Source organism: Bufo bufo, chromosome 8 (assembly GCF_905171765.1).
Source record: "Bufo bufo chromosome 8, aBufBuf1.1, whole genome shotgun sequence".
NCBI lineage: Eukaryota > Metazoa > Chordata > Amphibia > Anura > Bufonidae > Bufo > Bufo bufo.
In genome coordinates this window covers 14372805-14394111 of record NC_053396.1, presented here as the reverse complement: position 1 = coordinate 14394111, position 21307 = coordinate 14372805, and the positions used below count along the sequence as shown (strand labels likewise).

The 21307-nt window shown below is 47.0% G+C and overlaps 1 protein-coding gene across 8 annotated transcripts in view; it reads right to left on the bottom strand.

Annotated features, from left to right (window-relative positions):
- Nucleotides 1–21307, bottom strand: part of RALGPS1 (Ral GEF with PH domain and SH3 binding motif 1) — a 351272-nt gene that overhangs the window by 255678 nt on the left and 74287 nt on the right. For all 8 annotated transcript variants that reach the window (XM_040442455.1, XM_040442457.1, XM_040442458.1 and 5 more), the window contains 3 exons: nt 18129–18258; nt 4848–4955; nt 2115–2165 (listed from right to left, as the gene is read on the bottom strand). In XM_040442455.1, coding sequence (XP_040298389.1) covers nt 2115–2165; nt 4848–4955; nt 18129–18185 — 216 coding nt within the window. In that variant the 5' untranslated portion in view covers nt 18186–18258. The remainder of the gene's footprint in view (nt 1–2114; nt 2166–4847; nt 4956–18128; nt 18259–21307) is intronic.

Below are 21307 nucleotides of genomic sequence, written 5' to 3'. Positions count from 1 at the left end.
CGCTTCTGCAGTAACCATCGCTTACTGGTAACGCACCCACATTAATGCTCCCAGATGTGTAATCTTTACAATAAATCACTGAAAAAAGGTCCAAATTTGTGTCCCACACTCAACCTCACAATATGGACGCGGATTTTATAGACCCAAGAGTCACGAAAGTTGTCAGGAGGAACACTCCTGCCGGAATATACAAGAGACTAGTCTTCTGGATCGCCTTCCAGCCATAGATTGGGTACTTGATATGTAATAGGTAGTTCATCCACAGATTATGGTTGGGTGAATATGGACTCATCATCCGCACAGAAACTTTCTACTACTACTAAATGATCACACTTACCATCAGAGGAATGTCAGCCTCACAGGGGCAGATTGGCCATAGGCCCTATAGGGAAATTTCCCAGTGGGCCGATCCCTAGGGGGGGCCACCCAAGCCCTTCTCATGGCGGCCACCAGCCAGGTACATAATGATCTGATTCTCTCCTATGCACCTGGCCAGCAGCTGCAGGTGTCTTTCTGAATTCAACTGTGTCTGTGTCCTCAGGATAGCAATACAGTTGAATGTGGCAGTATTTTGTGCTGCACTGTGGTATTTGGCTCAGCTGGGGAGGTATATTGCTCTGCACTATGGTATTGCTGACCCTGCCTTCTTCTGTTGCCTTAGTTTGGACCTACCTACAACATGGGGCCACTTTTACGATTTTATTCCAGGGCCACTTTTAGTTCCCAATGCAGCCTCACCCCGTACACCCAATCTCACCAAAATCAATGGCTTAGGCCAACTTCGATCCAATGTGCACGGCTGTCTGAGAGTTTAGGTGCAGCAAATGATATAAAATAAAAATACAAAACATTACTCGCCTACTGCTCTATCCTCTTCCCACTACCTGACGGTGATGACTTCTTATACATCCTGGTGACCACTGAATCCAATCACAGGCCTCAGCAGTGATGCCAGCACAAACGGCGCATAACTACTGAGCCCATGACTGGCTGCAGCGGTCACAAGAATGTACGGCACGTTGCTGCTCCAAGAGAAACTGTAGAGGACCGCTGCAGCATCACAGCTGGAGCCGTGTGGGATTTAAGTAAAGATAGTTTTTTTATTTTATAACATTTCCTGCAGTTATTTTAATTTCTTAACTCTAACAATCCCTCTCGTCTGACATGTCCGTTTTAGTAAATATTCATATTCCCCATAAAATAACAATCCAGGAGCATATTTTCTTATTACTCGGTGTTGTGCGGTTTCTCAATTCCTCCTAGAAACGTATGACTAAATTGGCAACTGGCTGATACCGCACAGTCTGAGGCCTCGTTCACATTTCCGTTTATCACTGACGTGCATTTTCCACGGACAGCACATGTACCCATTGATTTAAATGCGTCTGTTCACATTCCAGTATTTTTTGACTGACCGTGGGTAAAAAAAAATCACGGGGACATGCACTACTTTGATCTGTGATGTGGACCGAGCATGCCAAAGAAAGTCTATGGGTCCGTGAAAATCACTGACACACATCTGTGTTGTGTCCGTTCTTCACTGAACACTAATAGGAGATTCTTTGGAAATTAATTTTCAGCTGAGCAACATCAGTGAATTATGGATGACACACGGATGGTAAAAAACAGACACACGGACCAACCATGGATCCTTCACGGACAGCTTCACGGATGAAACACGTACGCTTTTTTTTTTTTATGGAGGTGACACGGACACAGAAAATGTGAACGAGGCCTGAAACTGGCAGCTTTGATTGGACATCGTTAGAGTGTGCAGTGACGCACCTTACCTGGTAACACTCAGCTAGAAATTTTGGCCATAACGTTGTAGTAGGAATAACAGAGGAACAGCACAACACAGAGTTCTGAGAAAGTCCTGCAGAACTTTTATAGTAGGGGGAATACAATTACTTACTACAGCAGACATGGCAGGAGGGGTGACAAGTCCTCTTTAAGTAGCAATTATATCTGTGGTTTTGCACAGTGTGTTCTCTATTTATGTACAATATGCTTTCAGTTTCTAGTGTGTGTAATAGTTTGTAGACAGGACTCCATGCTGAACATATATTTTTACATATACCAATCATCTCGTCCAACCATGGAGCAGAACTTACTTCTGGCAGAATTTCTTTAAATACTGGTGCATCCATCAAGGTGATCTGGCTCTAGAATAAAACAAAGACGTCTAGTGAATAACGGAAGATCAACAAGGACTGAGAAAGTTACTGTGAAGCAACCCTCGTCTTAGGACAGACTCTTAGGGATTCATCAAGATTATTCTTTTAGGATCAAACAGATAAGAAGCTCATATGAACGAAGAACATTTCTATACCCAAAGTAAAAGAGAATCTGTCTCCAGGGTTCTGGACTATTAACCGCAGTAATACAGGTGTAGACCTGCAGACAAGGAGTCCAGATCGCCATTTTGTTTTCGTATTGTCCCCCGTTACTTTGTTGTCAGCACTCAAAGCTGCGCTGAAATACACAGTCTGGACTGCTGTGCCATTCTAACATAATGGTGAGGACTCACGTGCGCATGCACAGCAGTCCCGCCAACGTATTTCAGCGCAGGTTTAAATGCAGTTTTGCCCTAATGCATTCTGAATGGAAAAGTATCCGCTCAGAAAGCATCAGTTTGCCTCCGATCAGTCACCATTCCGCTCTGGAGGCCGCCTGCAGCGTTTTGCTGTCCGCTTGACAAAACTGAACCAAACGGATCCGTTACAATAATACAACCGCATGCATATGTCATGAACGGATCCGTTTGTATTATCTGTAACATAGCCATGACGGATCCGTCATGAACTCCATTGAAAGTCAATGGAGGACGGATCAGTCTTCTATTGTGCCAGATTGTGTCAGAGCAAACATTGTGTGCCAGGACGGATCCGTTTGCTCTGACACAATAGAAGACGGATCTGTCCCCCATTGACTTTCAATGGAGTTCATGACGGATGCATGCGGTTGTATTATTGTAACGGATCCGTTTTTACAGATCCATGACGGATCCGCCCAAAACGCGAGTGTGAAAGTAGCCTAACATGAAAGGGGTACCGCCATCTTAAAAAGTGAAGGCATATTAATCTATGGGATCCTCAGTGACTCCGAAAACAAAGGGGCCACAATGTTGGTGTGGTGAAGGTCGTCTGGTCTTGACTCTCCTCACACTGGTTCGTATAGTTATGTTTTGATCTATTGCTTGCCCTGCTGCATGTTTCTCAGTGGTAGATTGGTGATTGTGCTGACTATATGGTGTGTTCTTACACCACGTCTACCTCCCACTTGGGATTTATGATACTTCCGTTATTGGAATGTCAGCTTCATATCTCCCATTGAACACATGTTATAATATAAGATAACATCATGGTATTTATATGATTGCATATTAGCGGTGTGGCATATTTACTGCTTAATATACTGGTTAATTGGTGGATCGGGGGGTTATTTTCTATGTACGGCTCATTCAGCCTGTTAGTATATACTGTATTTGGAACCCTGTGTTATTTACAGCCACCATTGGGGGCAGCATATTTACCCTATTGACTCCAGTTTATGTGGGGAGGGCTTTCTTCCATTTCATAGCACTTTTCTCAAGGTTTTATCATTATAGCTTATGATTATGCATTGTATATGATGTCCTTTTTGAATGATTTAATAAAGATGTATTCTTGTATGGTCATTTGTGTGGCTCTAATTATTTAGGAGTTTTTTGATATGTTTCCACACATATTGTTTTGTATTTTGTTCAATTATTGGCGGTTGTTGTAGTGAATGTCAGTTGCAGTTCCATGCAGGGCCAAGTGGCTGGGAGCGCCACTCTGAAGTGAAAACTTAGAAGGAGATGCAGCGCTATATCAGTCTTCATTCTGAGGTTCAGTGGCGGTCCCAGATATGGTCTCCTACCAGTCATAAAGTGATGGCATAACATAGGGATCACTTTTTAGGTGTGCAGTACAAAGGGCAAAAAATATATATATTATTTTGTTTTTTTTTAAATATGGAAACACTATAAAGGGTTGTCTGCTTTTTACTATCCCTTTTTGTTAGAAAGGGTTCCCAACAATAAGCAGATCAAAGGCTTCCCCCTGCTAAAGACCACAGCAATCAATGATAATGTAACTCCCACAGAGGTGAATAGAACATACTGGGATTTGTAGTTTCACAACTGGAGTGCTGGAGGTTGTCGGCCCCTGGTGTGGAGCTTGGACATCCTGGTGTGGAGCTTGGACATGCTGGAGGTTGGCGGCCCCTGGTGTGGAGCTTGGACATTCTGGAGGTTGGCAGCCCCTGGTGTGGAGCTTGGACATTCTGGAGGTTGGCGGCCCCTGGTGTGGAGCTTGGACATTCTGGAGGTTGGCAGCCCCTGGTGTGGAGCTTGGACATTCTGGAGGTTGGCGCCCCTTGGTGTGGAGCTTGGACATGCTGGAGGTTGGCAGCCCCTGGTGTGGAGCTTGGACATGCTGGAGGATGGTTGCCCCTGGTGTGGAGCTTGGACATTCTGGAGGTTGGCGCCCCTTGGTGTGGAGCTTGGACATGCTGGAGGTTGGCAGCCCCTGGTGTGGAGCTTGGACATGCTGGAGGATGGTTGCCCCTGGTGTGGAGCTTGGACATGCTGGAGGATGGTTGCCCCTGGTGTGGAGCTTGGACATCCTGGAGGTTGGCAGCCCCTGGTGTGGAGCTTGGACATGCTGGAGGTTGGTTGCCCCTGGTGTGGAGCTTGGACATGCTGAGAGCCACTTTATAAGGTAACTGCACAAGGGTTTTTTCTAAACCAGACATCCCCTTTCACCAGCACATAGAAATATAACAACATGCTTTCATCCTCTGCACTGGAGTGCTATACTTACTGCAAACTCCTCAGGAGTCACTTTCAATACGTCGAACACCACAGCATCATAGCTCTTATTGGCGTAGTCAGAACTATGCCCGTCCAACGAGTCCGAGCTGCTACTCCCCTAAAAACAGGAACGATACATCATAAGCTTCAATAAAAAAAGGCAACAATATCAACCAAAAATACCACAGAAGTCATCAAATGTACTGCAAATCCACAGTTTTGATTTAGATAGCAAAAAAATATATTTATCTCTTTCACCTACATAGGGTTAATTCTAGAAACCAGCGTAGACTTCAGACATATTTTCTTTTAAAATTCTCCTATTTTCACACTGCACAACCATTTTATTTACTTTAGTATGGAGTCCCTGCACGGCAATGTTCACCCCAAGAACGTCCACAGACCCCGCATATGTATATTTCATCACAGGCGAAGCATATGCAAAGAACTAAAGCCAAGGCAGCGGGACCACCCTGATTCTGCATCTTCTGTCATCTCTTGAAAATTTCGGTAAGAGGAGCAGCTGGCTGATCACATGGCTTTAAAGCAGGCACGCTCAACCTGCGGCCCTCCAGCTGTTGTAAAACTACAACTCCCACAATGCCCCGCTGTAGGCTGATAGCTGTATGCTGTTCGGGCATGCTGGGAGTTGTAGTTTAGCAACAGCTGGAGGGCCGCAGGTTGAGCATGCCTGCTTTAAAGGCTATGAGCACCTTTTGAAGATGGGGAGGGGGGGTATTTTTTTTTTATTATTGCAGTGTACTCATTTTGAGTTAAAAATCTTTTTTTGCAATTGCTTTTTATAAAAAAATTTGGAGCCACTTTCTCTGTACAGCCTTCAGTTTCTCTAGTAGCAGGCTCAGTATTTTTACTGTGTTCCGTTGGGCAGCTCGGCTGACGGCTTCTGATCTCTGACCTCCTAAATACTCCTTATCACTCAATTCTTATCTTACTGATAATAATGCGGCCTAATTAAGTGTTTATGACCTTTTAGTAATTTAAAGATAAGTTTTACCAGAGTGAAAGTAGGATTTACAAAGATAGACAAACTGTTAGCCCTTTGTGACAGAACGGCTGAATATTTTTTTTTAATAAAGACCAATTGAAAAAATAATTTTTAGCCCAAAACGAATACAATTCAATCATAAAAAATTGCCCCCAAAGGTGTACATAGCCTTTAAATCTATGAAGCTAGTAACAATTCTACTCATTCATTTCTTATGTATATATGTTTATGGGAAATCTGGGTGACAAAAAATATGGCTCTCATTATAGTGATACATCCCCGAACGTCATACGGAACAGAACCCGCATATAATAATCATTTTACAAATTGGAGATGCTAGAATGGTGGCCATCAGATTTCCTAGTATACAGTATAACAAGTACATGGCTGAACAGAAATTCTAACAACACCAATAAATGGCTGAACCCTAAAATTGGTCGGGGGGCAGTTTAGACCGGCACATTTTTCGACGTTATAAGGGAATTTTCTCAAATCTATATATATATATTTTTTTTTTAGACCGGGGACGTCTGCTTCATAAACCATCACATTTACTGGAATTAGGACACTTGGTAAACCCCACCACTGGTCAACAACGCTAAACTGTTGTAGGTCGAATGTGGCCAGAAATGTAAATCGAAGCCTTTACACAGTCATGCAACATTAATTTGTAGACTGGCTGGGGTGAAAAATGAAGGCTCTGTACAGGACAGGCAGAAAAGGTGACTAAATATACAGTTAGAAGAAATTACCCAAATGATATGTACCAAAGGAGAGAGGATTGAAACTTTATAAAGCATACACAGATCTATAACCTTGCATCTCTCAATACACCAGCCATGGCCAAACATTGTACCGTGAAGCAATGCATTGTCAAAGGCCCGGGTTTGTGGCTACTGGCAAATTACACCGCTCTGAGAACAGATTTACACAACTTTATAGGTGTCAATAGCACATTCAGCTTTCAGACGCTTTACCCTGTATTGAAAGAGGCATATTCAGAGCCCTAAGTGAAAGTTCTGTTTCCAAGAAGGAGGAAAAAAAAAGGTTTCTGCAAGACATCTTCAAATAACCATCCAGAATAGTCTCATCTATCAGACCCCAATGTTATGTTTCTTAGGTGACATGAAGTAACTAAACAAAAAGTGCATGCAAGCCACAAAATTGTGGAAAGTCTTTTAAAGCATATCTCAGAGATCTGCTGCTTGAAGGGGCCTTCCAGAAGTACAATATTAGGGTCCATTCACACGTCCGCAAAATGGGTCCGAATCCGCACCCGTTCCTCATAACGGGTGCGGAACCATTCATTTTCAATGGGACCGCAATAGATGCGGACGCAAAATGCGTAACGCACATGGCCAGTGTGCGGACTGCAAAACAGTTGCGGACGTGTGAATAGACCCTTAATGGTATATCCTTAGGCCCCTTTCACACGGGCGAGTATTCTGCGCGGATGCGATGCGCGAGTTGAACGCATTGCACCCGCACTGAATCCCGACCCATTCATTTCTATGGGGCTGTGCACACGAGCGGTGATTTTCACGCATCACTTGTGCGTTGCGTGAAAATCGCAGCATGCTCCTCTTTGTGCGTTTTTCACGTAACGCAGGCCCCATAGAAATGAATGGGGTTGCGTGAAAATCGCAAGCATCCGCAAGCAAGTGCGGATACGGTGTGATTTTCACGCACGGTTGCTAGGAGACGATCAGGATGGGGACCCGATCATTATTATTTTCCCTTATAACATGGTTATAAGGGAAAATAATACCATTCTGAATACATAATGCATAGTAAAATAGCGCTGGAGGGGTTAAAAAATAAATAAAAAATAATTAAACTCACCTTAATCCACTTGCTCGCGCAGCCCGGCATCTCTTCTGTCTCCTTCTTTGCGGATTGCAGGAAAATGACCTGTGGTGACGTCACTCCGGTCATCACATGGTCCGTCACATGATCTTTTACCATGGTGATGGATCATGTGATGGACCATGTGATGACCGGAGTGACGTCACCACAGGTCCTTTTCCTGCAATCAGCAAAGAAGAAGACAGAAGAGATGCCGGCTGCGCGAGCAAGTGGATTAAGGTGAGTTTATTTATTTTTTTTATTTTTTTTTTTTTAACCCCTCCAGCGCTATTTTACTATGCATTCTGTATTCAGAATGCTATTATTTTCCCTTATAGCCATGTTATAAGGGAAAATAATACAATCTACAGAACACCGGTCCCAAGCCCGAACTTCTGTGAAGAGGTTTGGGTACCAAACATGCGCGATTTTTCTCACGCGAGTGCAAAACGCATTACAATGTTTTGCACTCGTGCGGAAAAATCATGCATGTTCCCGCAACGCACCTGCAACTTTTCCTGCAACGCCTGTGTGAAAGGGGCCTTAGGATACGTCATCAATATCTGAATGGCGTGTGTTCAACTCCCGGCACCACCACAGATCAGCTGCTTGAAGAAGCCACGGCACACGGTGAGTGCTGTGGCCTCTTCCTAGGCCAGTGACGTCACGTTTATCGGTCATATGGCCTAGGCGCAACTCGTCCCATTCAAGTAAATTGGCCTGGGCTGCAATACCAAGCACTGCCACTATACAATGTCTGGCGCTATGCTTGGTAAGCTGTGTGGAGGCTGCAGCACTCACCGGAGCACCATGGCCTCTTCAAACAGCTGATCGGAGAGGGTGCCTGGAGTTAATCCCACAGATCAGATATTAATGACCTATCCTGAGCATATGTCATCAATATTCTACTCCTGGAAAGCCCCTTTAACATAGAAATGCAACATTGATCAAGGCAAAACGGTAGTTTTGGATACTTCAGCGGTGAAGGTCCTTCTTGCTTGACTACATAACATGTGTGATCACCACCTGAGGGTATAATGATAAAGAATAATAAATGTTGATTTTGCACAAATTCACAGCAAAAATGTGCACTGGAAAGGGTGAAATTTGCATCAAATCTGTGCCAAACAGGGCATGCAGTGGTTTTGAAAATCCGCAGTATGCCCTAAAATTCACTAGGGGTGAATAGGCTTTTCTAACGCTCCATTCAATATAGTCAAACAGTAAATCTGCTGCGGACGTTCGGTGAGGAATCCGCGCCCGCAGCAATTTACAGTACAATGCTCTACATGTGGAAAGGGCTTTCAAACCCTCATAGATTGTAAACCATCGCGGACAGGATCCTCTCAGTCACTCAATTAGTCCATGTTTATTATTGTGCTCGCTGTAGTATTATACTATATATGTAACGCCGTTTACATTTCAGTGTCCTGCAATGAATGGCTCTTTAAAATAAGGCCCGCTTTACACTTGCGTTGTTGTTTTCTGGTATTGAGATCCGACAGAGGATCTCAAAGCCAAAAAAAAAAAAAAAAAAGTTTCCGTTTAGTCCTGGTGCATTCTGAATGGAAAAAGATCCGTTCAGGATGCTTCTGGATGTCTTCCGTTCTGGTAGCATTACATTTTGTGACTGGACAGAAAACCGCTGCGATTTTGTGTCCGGTCATAGAAACAGAACAAACCGGATCAGTTATTAAAAACAATACAAGTCAATGGTTACCGCTCCGATTTAAAAAACAAAAACAAAAAAAAAACAGATCCATCACCCATTGACTTTCAATGTATTTGGTTTGCTCCATTTTGACTTCACACAACCGCCTCCTAACAGAACGGATGCATCCTGATGTGCAAAATCAAAACCGATCCGTTAAAAAACAGGCCTAAAAAATAATAATAAAAACTACACACACATCTAGGAAAAACAAGCATGCTGTGGATTATTTATAATCCACAGTATTCTCATTATGTTGGAGAAAAAAAAAATGAGAATTTCACCATTCACAATGTATAGGATGAAATCCTCAGCACAGTAGCCTCAAAATTGGTGCAAAATTTGTGGTGGAATTAGTCTATTGTGTTTTAAGTTAAAGGGGCTCTCCAGGATTTTGATACTGGTGGTCTATCGTGAGGAAAGGTCATCAATATCAGATTGGCGGGGGCCCAGCAACCCGTACCCCGCCGGGTCATCTGCTTAGTTGTACCTTCCCCCCAGAACTTGGCACTGGGCCTGGTAACTGGAAAGCTGCTCCTAGCTGGAGCTACAACTGAACAGCTAATCAGCAGCGGGTGCGGGGTGTCCGACACCCACTCTTCTAATAATGACGATTTATACGGAGGATAGACCATCGATAGCAAAATCCCAGACAACCCCTTTAAGGTGGTTATACATATTAGATGAATGTTAGATGAATAAGCTGATTTTGGCAGATGAAAACACATGCATGCTCAGCCGAGCCAGGCTTGATTTGTATTGGGGGGCAGCTTTGAAGACACCTGAAAGCTATAACAGAATATACGTTACCATAGAAGAAAATTCTTGAAGAAATGGACTGTGAGTTGATAAGTGTCTGCATGTAGTGAAAGGGCCAAGGTGATGCAAAGGAGGCGGCATTGTATTATGCACAATACTGAAATGGTCTCGCAGTAAACCAGCAACCCGATAAACTGTCTGTGAACCCTTCTGTCTATCAATATTTCATATCCGAGTTTATTCCAAGAAGCGTGCCAGCTGAAAGGGAAAAGGTTCTCCTAGGAGTCTATGTAGACTGCAAAAACGAGTATGTGGCCCTGACCAGTATAGATCAATGTACAATAACCTGAAACAAGGAACATTCTACTTCTACGAAGTTGGGAGATCCTCAAACACATTGTAAAGTGATATTTCCAGGACCCTTCACTATGGTCGACAAAAATATTCCTTCCCGCAGACACCAATTGAATTTACTTAAATAAAAGACCTCTCTGCTTCTACAAGCCCTGGAACCGACGGTAATAAATGGCTGTTGGTAATAATTGAAGACCTGGGCTGTTGTTTTTGGCCGGGCCCTTAAACCCCTTTCAATGCTCAGGTCTTTAATATTCATCAGTTTTTACGTCGCTTGCATCTTGCCAGATCCGAGGAGGCAACAAATTAAGAGTCCATGGAAAAATGATCATTTCGCAGGCTCCCCCGACCTGACCACAGACTTTGGCTCCGAACAGTAACCTTCATACAAATCCATCTTTGCATTGTCAGAAGCATCGTCAACCGACCACAAGTCTCCAGCTAACGAACTTTGCACAATTCCAACCACGTCAGAATGTATTTCACTGAAGGGCATGAAAGTGAGGTACAACCAGCAACAACTACCAGGAATATCTGCACAGAATAATACCAATTATGATACAAATTTTGTAGGGAAAGGCCACAAGACGCAGTAATAAAACACTTAGAGAAAGCTCTGTGCTGAACAAGCAGGAATGATGGGAGATTTCAGCTGAGCAGCCCGCAGGATTGTGAATGCAGCAGCGAATGAGCTACAACACCTCTGAACCCGGACACAACCCAATCTGCACTCATTCCCCATGAATGAGTGGAGCATCGAAGCTTTTCATGCTCCGATGCTCCCCCTTGGCCTGCGCTGAATCGCGCAGGGCGAGGGCTTTTTCTGGAGATCCGGTGACGTATGGGCCTCTCCATGGGCAAACTTACGCCTAGCAGATAACCCAATGATGTCATCGGCACTAATGGGCGGTCTTTAGAGCTGCCCTAGCCTGTTTTTACAGCCTAAAGGGATCATTCACTCGACCGTATATATTTTTTTCCGTTTCCGTTCCGTTTTTCTTTTTGCGGACCGTATGCGGAACCATTCATTTCAATGGGTCCGCAAAAAAAAAAAACGGAAGGTACTCCGTGTGCATTCCGTTTCCGTATTTACGTTCCGCAACATTTTTAGTCTTGTCCTATTATTGTCCGCAAATCACGTTCCGTGGCTCCATTCAAGTCAACGGGTCCGCAAAAAATACGGAATGTATACGTCACCCAAATGCCATCCGAATTTGCGGATCCATGCCCACTTTGCCCATGTGTTTATGGTTGACATACAGGATTACAAGTTTTCGGTTTCCGTTTGCGATCCGCAAAAAATGGATCGCATACGGAAACCATACTCCAGCAAGAGCTAATATCCAAGGCCCTGGCGACAAGAGCTAATATCCGCGGCCCTGGCGACAAGTGGGGGCGGCCGCGGCCGGCGGCAGGGCAGAGCAGGAGATGAGCGCCTCCATTGTGGAAGCGCTCATCTCCATAGTCATCTGTATTGCCGTCCTCAGGACGGCAATACAGATGCCTGTGCTGCGGCAGAGGAGGGAGAGGTGTGTCCCCTCCTGTTCCTCTGATAGGCTGCCGGCTTAGTGCTGGCAGCCTATCAGAGGCCGGTGCAGGCGGCTCGATGACGTCATCGCGTCGCCTGAGCCGTATAGCGAGGGACACAGACGGAAGAGGCGGCCTGCATCGCATCACATCGCTGGAGGTAAGTATAAGTGTTTTATTTTTTTTAATTTTTTTATATAGGTACAATACTGGGCTGGCACATGATAATGGGGGGACTACTGGGCTGGGCTGGCACATGATAAGGGGGGCTACTGGGCTGGGCTGGCACATGATAAGGGGGGCTACTGGGCTGGCACATAAGGGGGGACTACTGGGCTGGGCTGGCACATAAGGGGGGCTACTGGGCTGGCACATGATAAGGGGGGACTACTGGGCTGGCACATGATAATGGGGGGACTACTGGGCTGGGCTGGCACATGATAAGGGGGGCTACTGGGCTGGCACATAAGGGGGGACTACTGGGCTGGGCTGGCACATGATAAGGGGGGACTACTGGGCTGGGCTGGCACATAAGGGGGGCTACTGGGCTGGCACATGATAAGGGGGGACTACTGGGCTGGCACATGATAAGGGGGGACTACTGGGCTGGCACATGATAAGGGGGGACTACTGGGCTGGCACATGATAAGGGGGGACTACTGGGCTGGCACATGATAAGGGGGGACTACTGGGCTGGCACATGATAAGGGGGGACTACTGGGCTGGCACATGATAAGGGGGGACTACTGGGCTGGCACATGATAAGGGGGGACTACTGGGCTGGCACATGATAAGGGGGGACTACTGGGCTGGCACATGATAAGGGGGGACTACTGGGCTGGCACATGATAAGGGGGGACTACTGGGCTGGCACATGATAAGGGGGGACTACTGGGCTGGCACATGATAAGGGGGGACTACTGGGCTGGCACATGATAAGGGGGGACTACTGGGCTGGCACATGATAAGGGGGGACTACTGGGCTGGCACATGATAAGGGGGGACTACTGGGCTGGCACATGATAAGGGGGGACTACTGGGCTGGCACATGATAAGGGGGGTCTACTGGGCTGGCACATGATAAGGGGGGACTACTGGGCTGGCACATGATAAGGGGGGACTACTGGGCTGGCACATGATAAGGGGGGACTACTGGGCTGGCACATGATAAGGGGGGACTACTGGGCTGGCACATGATAAGGGGGGACTACTGGGCTGGCACATGATAAGGGGGACTACTGGGCTGGCACATGATAAGGGGGGCCTACTGGGCTGGCACAAGATAAGGGTGGACTACTGGGCTGGCACAAGATAAGGGTGGACTACTGGGCTGGCACATGATAAGGGGGGACTACTGGGCTGGCACATGATAAGGGGGGACTACTGGGCTGGCACATGATAAGGGGGGACTACTGGGCTGGCACATGATAAGGGGGGACTACTGGGCTGGCACATGATAAGGGGGACTACTGGGCTGGCACATGATAAGGGGGGCCTACTGGGCTGGCACAAGATAAGGGGGGACTACTGGGCTGGCACATGATAAGGGGGGACTACTGGGCTGGCACATGATAAGGGGGGACTACTGGGCTGGCACATGATAAGGGGGGACTACTGGGCTGGCACATGATAAGGGGGGACTACTGGGCTGGCACATGATAAGGGGGGACTACTGGGCTGGCACATGATAAGGGGGGACTACTGGGCTGGCACATGATAAGGGGGGACTACTGGGCTGGCACATGATAAGGGGGGCTACTGGGCTGGCACAAGATAAGGGGGGACTACTGGGCTGGCACATGATAAGGGGGGACTACTGGGCTGGGCTGGCACATAAGGGGGGCTACTGGGCTGGCACATGATAAGGGGGGACTACTGGGCTGGCACATGATAATGGGGGGACTACTGGGCTGGGCTGGCACATGATAAGGGGGGCTACTGGGCTGGCACATAAGGGGGGACTACTGGGCTGGGCTGGCACATGATAAGGGGGGCTACTGTTCTGGCACATAAGGGGGACTACTGGGCTGGGCTGGCACATAAGGGGGGCTACTGGGTGGCACATGATAAGGGGGGACTACTGGGCTGGCACATGATAAGGGGGGACTACTGGGCTGGCACATGATAAGGGGGGACTACTGGGCTGGCACATGATAAGGGGGGACTACTGGGCTGGCACATGATAAGGGGGGACTACTGGGCTGGCACATGATAAGGGGGACTACTGGGCTGGCACATGATAAGGGGGGCTACTGGGCTGGCACATGATAAGGGGGGACTACTGGGCTGGCACATGATAAGGGGGGACTACTGGGCTGGCACATGATAAGGGGGGACTACTGGGCTGGCACATGATAAGGGGGGACTACTGGGCTGGCACATGATAAGGGGGGACTACTGGGCTGGCACATGATAAGGGGGGCTACTGGCCCATGATAAGGGGGGCTACTGGCCCATAAGAGGGCTACTGGCACATAAGGGGGCTATTGGCACATAAGGGGGGCTACTGGCACATGGTAAGGGGGGCTACTGGCCTATAAGGGGGGCTACTGGCCCATAAGGGGGGCTACTGGCCCATAAGGGGGGCTACTGGCACATGATAAGGGGGGCTACTGGCACATGATAAGGGGGGCTACTGGCACATGATAAGGGAGGCTACTGGCACATGATAAGGGGGGCTACTGGCACATGATATGGGGGGGGCTACTGGCACATGATATGGGGGGGGCTACTGGCACATGATATGGGGGGCTACTGGCACATGATATGGGGGGGCTACTGGCACATGATATGGGGGCACTCTGGCTACTGGCACATGATATGGGGGCACTCTGGCTACTGGCACATGATATGGGGGGGCTACTGGCACATGATATGGGGGCGCTCTGGCTACTGGCACATGATATGGGGGGGGGCTCTGGCTACTGGCACATGATATGGGGGGCTCTGGCTACTGGCACATGATGGTGGGGGGGCTCTTATTTCTGGCACATGATTGGGGGCACTCTGGCTACTGGCACATGATATGGGGGGCTCTGGCTACTGACACATGATATGGGGGGGCTCTGGCTACTGGCACATGATGGTGGGGGGGCTCTTATTACTGGCACATGATTGGGGGCATCTATGGGGGCACATCTTACTGCAGATTATTGGGGGCACTATAGGGGCATCTACTGAGGCTAAAAAGAAGATATTTTATATGGGGGCTCTGTATAGGGGCATTTTATACTGGGACACATTATGGTGGGTACTATGGGGAAGGGGGGGAGAGGAGCACTATGGGGGTCATCTACGGGGGCACTGAGAAGGGGTATTTTATATTGGCACATTATGGGAACATTAGCTCAACTGGGGGCATTACAAAGGGGTATGTTTTGCATATTATAAGGAGAATTATTACTACTGGGGGGGGGCATTATGGTGGGCTTTATTACTCCCCCATGGTATGACCCCCTAGTAGCAGCACCAGCCTCCCCCTGCTCTGCTATCCCTCTGCCCTTTCTCCAAATCCTTATTATGAAATCTTTCTCATTAGGATAAAGCACAACATCAGCTCCGCCGGGCCCCCCAGCCAAGTGTTAAAGTGGTGTCCGAGATCCCCAAGGGCCAAGCCAAGTAATTGTAAGTTTTTATGGGGGTTCTACAAAAGAGCTATCGTGGGGCAAAGTTCATCTTCGTGTTTACACACGTTTTTTTAAAATTAATGCTTTCTCCTATTATAAACAAGTAAACAATGACGCAATGCTGTGGGGCTGGTATGCAACTTTTTCCAGGGCTGGTTTTTATCCCCAGTCCGGCCCTGCCCCTGCCCCCCCCCCCCCCCCCCCCCCCCCCATATGCCTGGGCCCCTCATACAGATAGTACTTACCTCGATCTCCGGCACTCGAGTAGCTTCTGGTGCATGCACGGCTGCCACTGCATCTCCCCGTTGCACGGATAAAAACATCCGGCGTCAGGAAAGGGGGTTTCGCAAAATGTGGAACACAAACAGGACGGTATCCGTATTTTGTGGACGCAAAACACATACGGCCGTCTGAATGGATGACGCTAGGGAGGCCCGATCCCGTTGCGTACTGCTATTGGCTGACTTTCCTCCCGAAAGTCAGCCGATAGCAGTACGCAACGGGATCGGGCCTCCCTAGCATCACCCATTCAGACGGCCGTATGTGTTTTGTGTCCACAAAATACGGATACCGGCCTGTTTGTGTTCCACATTTTGCGAAACGGAATGGCCAGTGCTATGATAGAAATGCGTATTTTTGTCCGTGATTGCAGACAAGAATAGGACACGCTCTATCTTTTTTGTGGGGCAAGGGAACAGAACTACGGATGCGGACAGCACACGGGTGTGTTGTCCGCATCTTTTGCGGCCCCGTTGAAACAAATTGGTTCCGCAAACTGCGGAACGGATGAGGACCCAGAAATACGGTCGTGTGAATGGACCCTAACTCTCAACCTGCAGTCTGTGGACGATGCTTGACTGAGAACAGAGTCCCTTTACTAACATGATAACCAGTAAAATCTAGGATGTGATGTGTATCCACATGTGAATCGGTCTTGGCTGAAAGTTGAGTATTACAGGAGGGAAATCTTTACTAATGAGTCACAAGAACTGTGCAAGTATATGACACGGCTGGCACTGATTACTGGAACTTGTAGTCCTCCAGCAAGTATGTTTCGCAAGTGTACTAAACTTGTTCTAGAAAGCCAATAAACAATGACTTTATCTTAATGGATTGTGCAAATAAAAACAATAAAACCTCAGTGTCTCGTTCAATTTATATGGCATTAATCAAACACGGAGCACAACATTGTGTAATTCTAGGAGGACGCCGTGGTCTTTCTGTGACTCCTCCACGTGCGGAGCTGGATTCTATTAACGTTAATGCTGCCAGCTTTCATTATGCAGAAAAAGGTCATTCCTGAAGTCTAGCTCATAGGTGGTGGTGGTACCAGCAAGTAGTCAGGCAGGTGGCAATCTGGCCACAATTACATTACTATATATTACTATATCTAGAATTATTTTCATTATTTTAGCATTCGCTCATGGCAGAGCATGTTAGGTCAGTTTAACATGATCATAGCTATACCTGTTTTCATGGCTGAGCGTCGGAAAATGAAGTTTGTGTGATAAGCTAATTAGCTGGGGTGCAATTAAAGGTTGCTGAAGCCCAAGCCCACCTGTCGTGGGTGCCCAAGGCCGCCTCCATGAAGAGCACAGGTCAGCCTGTACACAAGTTCCCAGTGCCACCCCTTCATGACCGCCCCCTCCTCTGCGACGTCAGAAGCTAGCGAAGCCTGCTCATCCTGCGTCTCAACAAAATCTGACAGTCAACTGCTCCAGCAACCTTTAAAGGGTTTATCCAAGGCTTATAATGCCCCCCCAATGCAGGCCACAAATGAACATGGGACCAACACAGACGCCTTCAGCTGCCAAGTGCACATGTAACAGGTCAGCCAGTGTCATAGGTACAAAACTGCTGACAGATGCCCTTTAAATACTTTAATGCCAGAGAATATCTATAGGGGTGCAGCAGAAATAATCTCATTTATGCCCTGGTGCCTGAGATGGACCAAGGGACCCTCTGCCCTGTAAGTGGGTGGGGGTCTGCACAATTCATGCATCTGATCATTCTTGTGTGAACGCAACCCAAGAAGAGGTGGCCGTGTAATGCATTGCGAGTCCGGATTAAATAAAAGGGAGTTCTGAAAACCTCCAAATATGTTTCAATTGGGTCAGTTGGTGGAGCAACTTCTTGGGGGGGAAAAGAAATACACACATTATCACGTGGACGGAGTAGGCGATATCCACCTCCGACTTTATATTTCCCTTGATGACAATGAGCTGTGAAACATCCGAAGGCGGCTGGTGAATATGCCACGTTGCTTGGGAAATAAATGCCTAAATGAGATGCGAGTAAACAGCCATAAAATGCTGCACATATTAAAGCAATCTTATTCACAGCACTTAAAAAACACAAATACAGCTCGTAAATGATTTTAGTTTTGCGCGCCGGCTGGCAGCCAAAGAAAGCTGGTATTAAAATGTTTTCACGTGGTGGAACAACGCAAACACGAGTCCGTACCTCAGGAGTGGCGGAGGTGACCGTCACACTGGCCATGAGGCCATTTCTCTTATACATACTCCCCCACCACAGGATGCTGGGAGATTAGCTCAGCCTCAGCTGTTGATGGCCGCTGGCAATCCGAGCTGACCTACAAGGAGAAGAAAAAGCCGTTAGTCACTGGAAACTCGGGTCTGAGCGACAAAGAGGCGACTGTCCTGTGTCCGGTTACTTTGCCTCCCATGGAGAGCATCGATCTGAGGCTCCTCAGTGGTTTTACCCAATGCAAATAAGAGCTGCACATTTTGTCCCCAGGGTGAAGCAGATATTACATATCACACATAGAGCCCATGTGCACACAGCCCGGATTACATGAGGGGAATGACACGCAGCCATGTGCACATTCAGCTAGTATTCTCTACACCAGGCATCCTCAAACCGCGGCCCTCCAGCTGTTGGAAAACTACAACTCCCACAATGCCCTGCTGTAGGCTGTTCGGGCATGCTGGGAGTTGTAGTTTTGCAACAGCTTGAGGGCCGCGGTTTGAGGATGCCTGCTCTACACTATGAAGACATATACAAGAAGCTATGGACCTTTATGCTGTCAGTCAACAGCTAACTTTCTCACCCTGCCATAAACATGTGCATGCTCAGCCAAGAGTGCGCGTGTTCTGAATGGGGAGAGGTGAGTAAACCAGTGCCAGACACCCTCTGCTGGTGGCTTATCTCCTTCATAACCGAAGAATCGGTCATGTTGAAATCCAACTCCCTAACCCTGCTCTACTCTGACGTCTGCCATCTGGGGAATGCCAGGAGCCTCCCATCCACAAACCCTGCAAAAATAGGCTGATTTGGCTGACATTAATCTAATATGTACTGTAGGATCAGACTACACAGGGTTTGTTTGTAGTCTGTAACCATGGAGATGAAAATAGGTCTGAATAACAACTGTAGGCAGTCATTTACTTAAAGGGGTTGTCTCATGGCCAACCTGTGGCTCTCCAGCTGTTGTAAAACTACAATTCCCACCATGCCCTGCTGTAGGCTGATAGCTGTTGGCAGTCTGGGCATGCTGGGAGTTGTAGTTTTGTAACATCTGGAGAGCCTCAGGTTGGCCATCCCTGCACTACAGTAAGTAGCATTTATCACGTAGAAAGAGTTAATACAAGCCACTTCCTAATGTATTGTGATTGTCCATATTGCCTCCTTTGCCGGCTGTATTGGGCCCTATTCTCTTCAATATATTTATTAATGATCTTGTAGAAGGCTTGCATAGTAAAGTATCAATTTTCGCAGATGACACTAAACTGTGTAAAGTAATTAACACTGAAGAGGACAGTATACTACTACAGAGGGATCTGGATAGATTGGAGGCTTGGGCAGATAAGTGGCAGATGAGGTTTAACACTGATAAATGTAAGGTTATGCACATGGGAAGGAAAAATGCAAGTCACCCGTACATACTAAATGGTAAAACACTCGGGAACACTGACATGGAAAAGGATCTAGGAATTTTAATAAACAGCAAACTAAACAGCAAAAACCAGTGTCAGGCAGCTGCTGCCAAGGCCAACAAGATAATGGGTTGCATCAAAAGGGGCATAGATTCCCGTGATATGAACATAGTCCTACCACTTTACAAATCGCTAGTCAGACCACACATGGAGGACTGTGTACAGTTCTGGGCTCCCGTAAACAAGGCAGACATAGCAGAGCTGGAGAGGGCCCAGAGGAGGGCAACTAAAGTAATAACTGGAATGGGGCAACTACAGTACCCTGAAAGATTATCAAAATTAGGGTTATTCACTTTAGAAAAAAGACGACTGAGGGGAGATCTAATTACTATGTATAAATATATCAGGGGTCAGTACAGAGATCTCTCCCATCATCTATTTATCCCCAGGACTGTGACTGTGACGAGGGGACATCCTCTGCGTCTGGAGGAAAGAAGGTTTGTACACAAACATAGAAGAGGATTCTTTACGGTAAGAGCAGTGAGACTATGGAGCTCTCTGGCTGAGGAGGTGGTGATGGCGAGTACAATAAATGAATTCAAGAGGGGCCTGGATGTATTTCTGGAGTGTAATAATATTACAGGCTATAGCTACTAGAGAGGGGTCGGGATCCAGGGAGTTATTCTGATTGGAGTCGGGAAGAAATTTTTTATTCCCCTAAAGTGGAGAAAATTGGCTTCTACCTCACAGGGTTTTTTGCCTTCCTCTGGATCAACTTGCAGGATAACAGGCCGAACTGGATGGACAAATGTCTTTTTTCGGCCTTATGTACTATGTTACTATGTTATTCATTTTTCCATCGCATTTTACACGGCTCGTTTCCATGGTTACGACCACCCTGCAATCCAGCAGCGGTGGTCGTGCTTGCACACTATAGGAAAAAGTGCCGGCCTCTCTGGTGACCGGGACAGTGGGAGTGCACATAGGCTGGGGCTTTTTTTTTCTATAGCGTGCAAGCACGACCACTGCTGATGGATTGCAGGGTGGTCGTAACCATGGAAACGAGCAGTGCATAATGTGAGGGGAAAAACGAATCCAGCCAGCAAAGGAGGCAATATGTACAATCACAATGCATTAGGAAGTGGCTTATATTAACTTTCTGCACATGATAAATGAATGCTGTTTGCTAAAGTGACACAACCCCTTTAAGACTATATACAAGGTTGCTGGGGTTTTTAATTTGGATGCTAAAGACAACCCAGATAACCCTTTTTACAAAATTGTTTGCAAATGTGCACATAGCTTGCAAGCAGTAGGGGCCTGGCAGATCCAATAGGCATCCCCTAGAACTACAATGTGGTGGTCTGCACACAGCATCAAACAAGGCACACTGGGCAGCATAAAACTGGTGACAAATTCCCTCTAAGAAATGCTAAAAATCATTTTTATGATATTTGTTATTTAGCTTAAAGGGGTTGTGGCAAGTGTTTAGTTTATCCCCTATCCACAGGATTGGGGATAACCAGCTGATCGCTGGGGGTCTGACTGCTGTGACCCTCACCGATCACAAGAACGGGAGTCCCGTTCCACCATTCTGATGGAGCGGCAGGTCGTGCACGCTCACTGCCCCTCCATTCATTCTCTAAGGGAGTGCTGGAGATAGAAGCAGTGTACTCGGCTATCTCTGGCGCTCCCTTACCGGATGAATGGAGAGGCGCAACCTGCTGCTCTATCAGAATGAGGAAG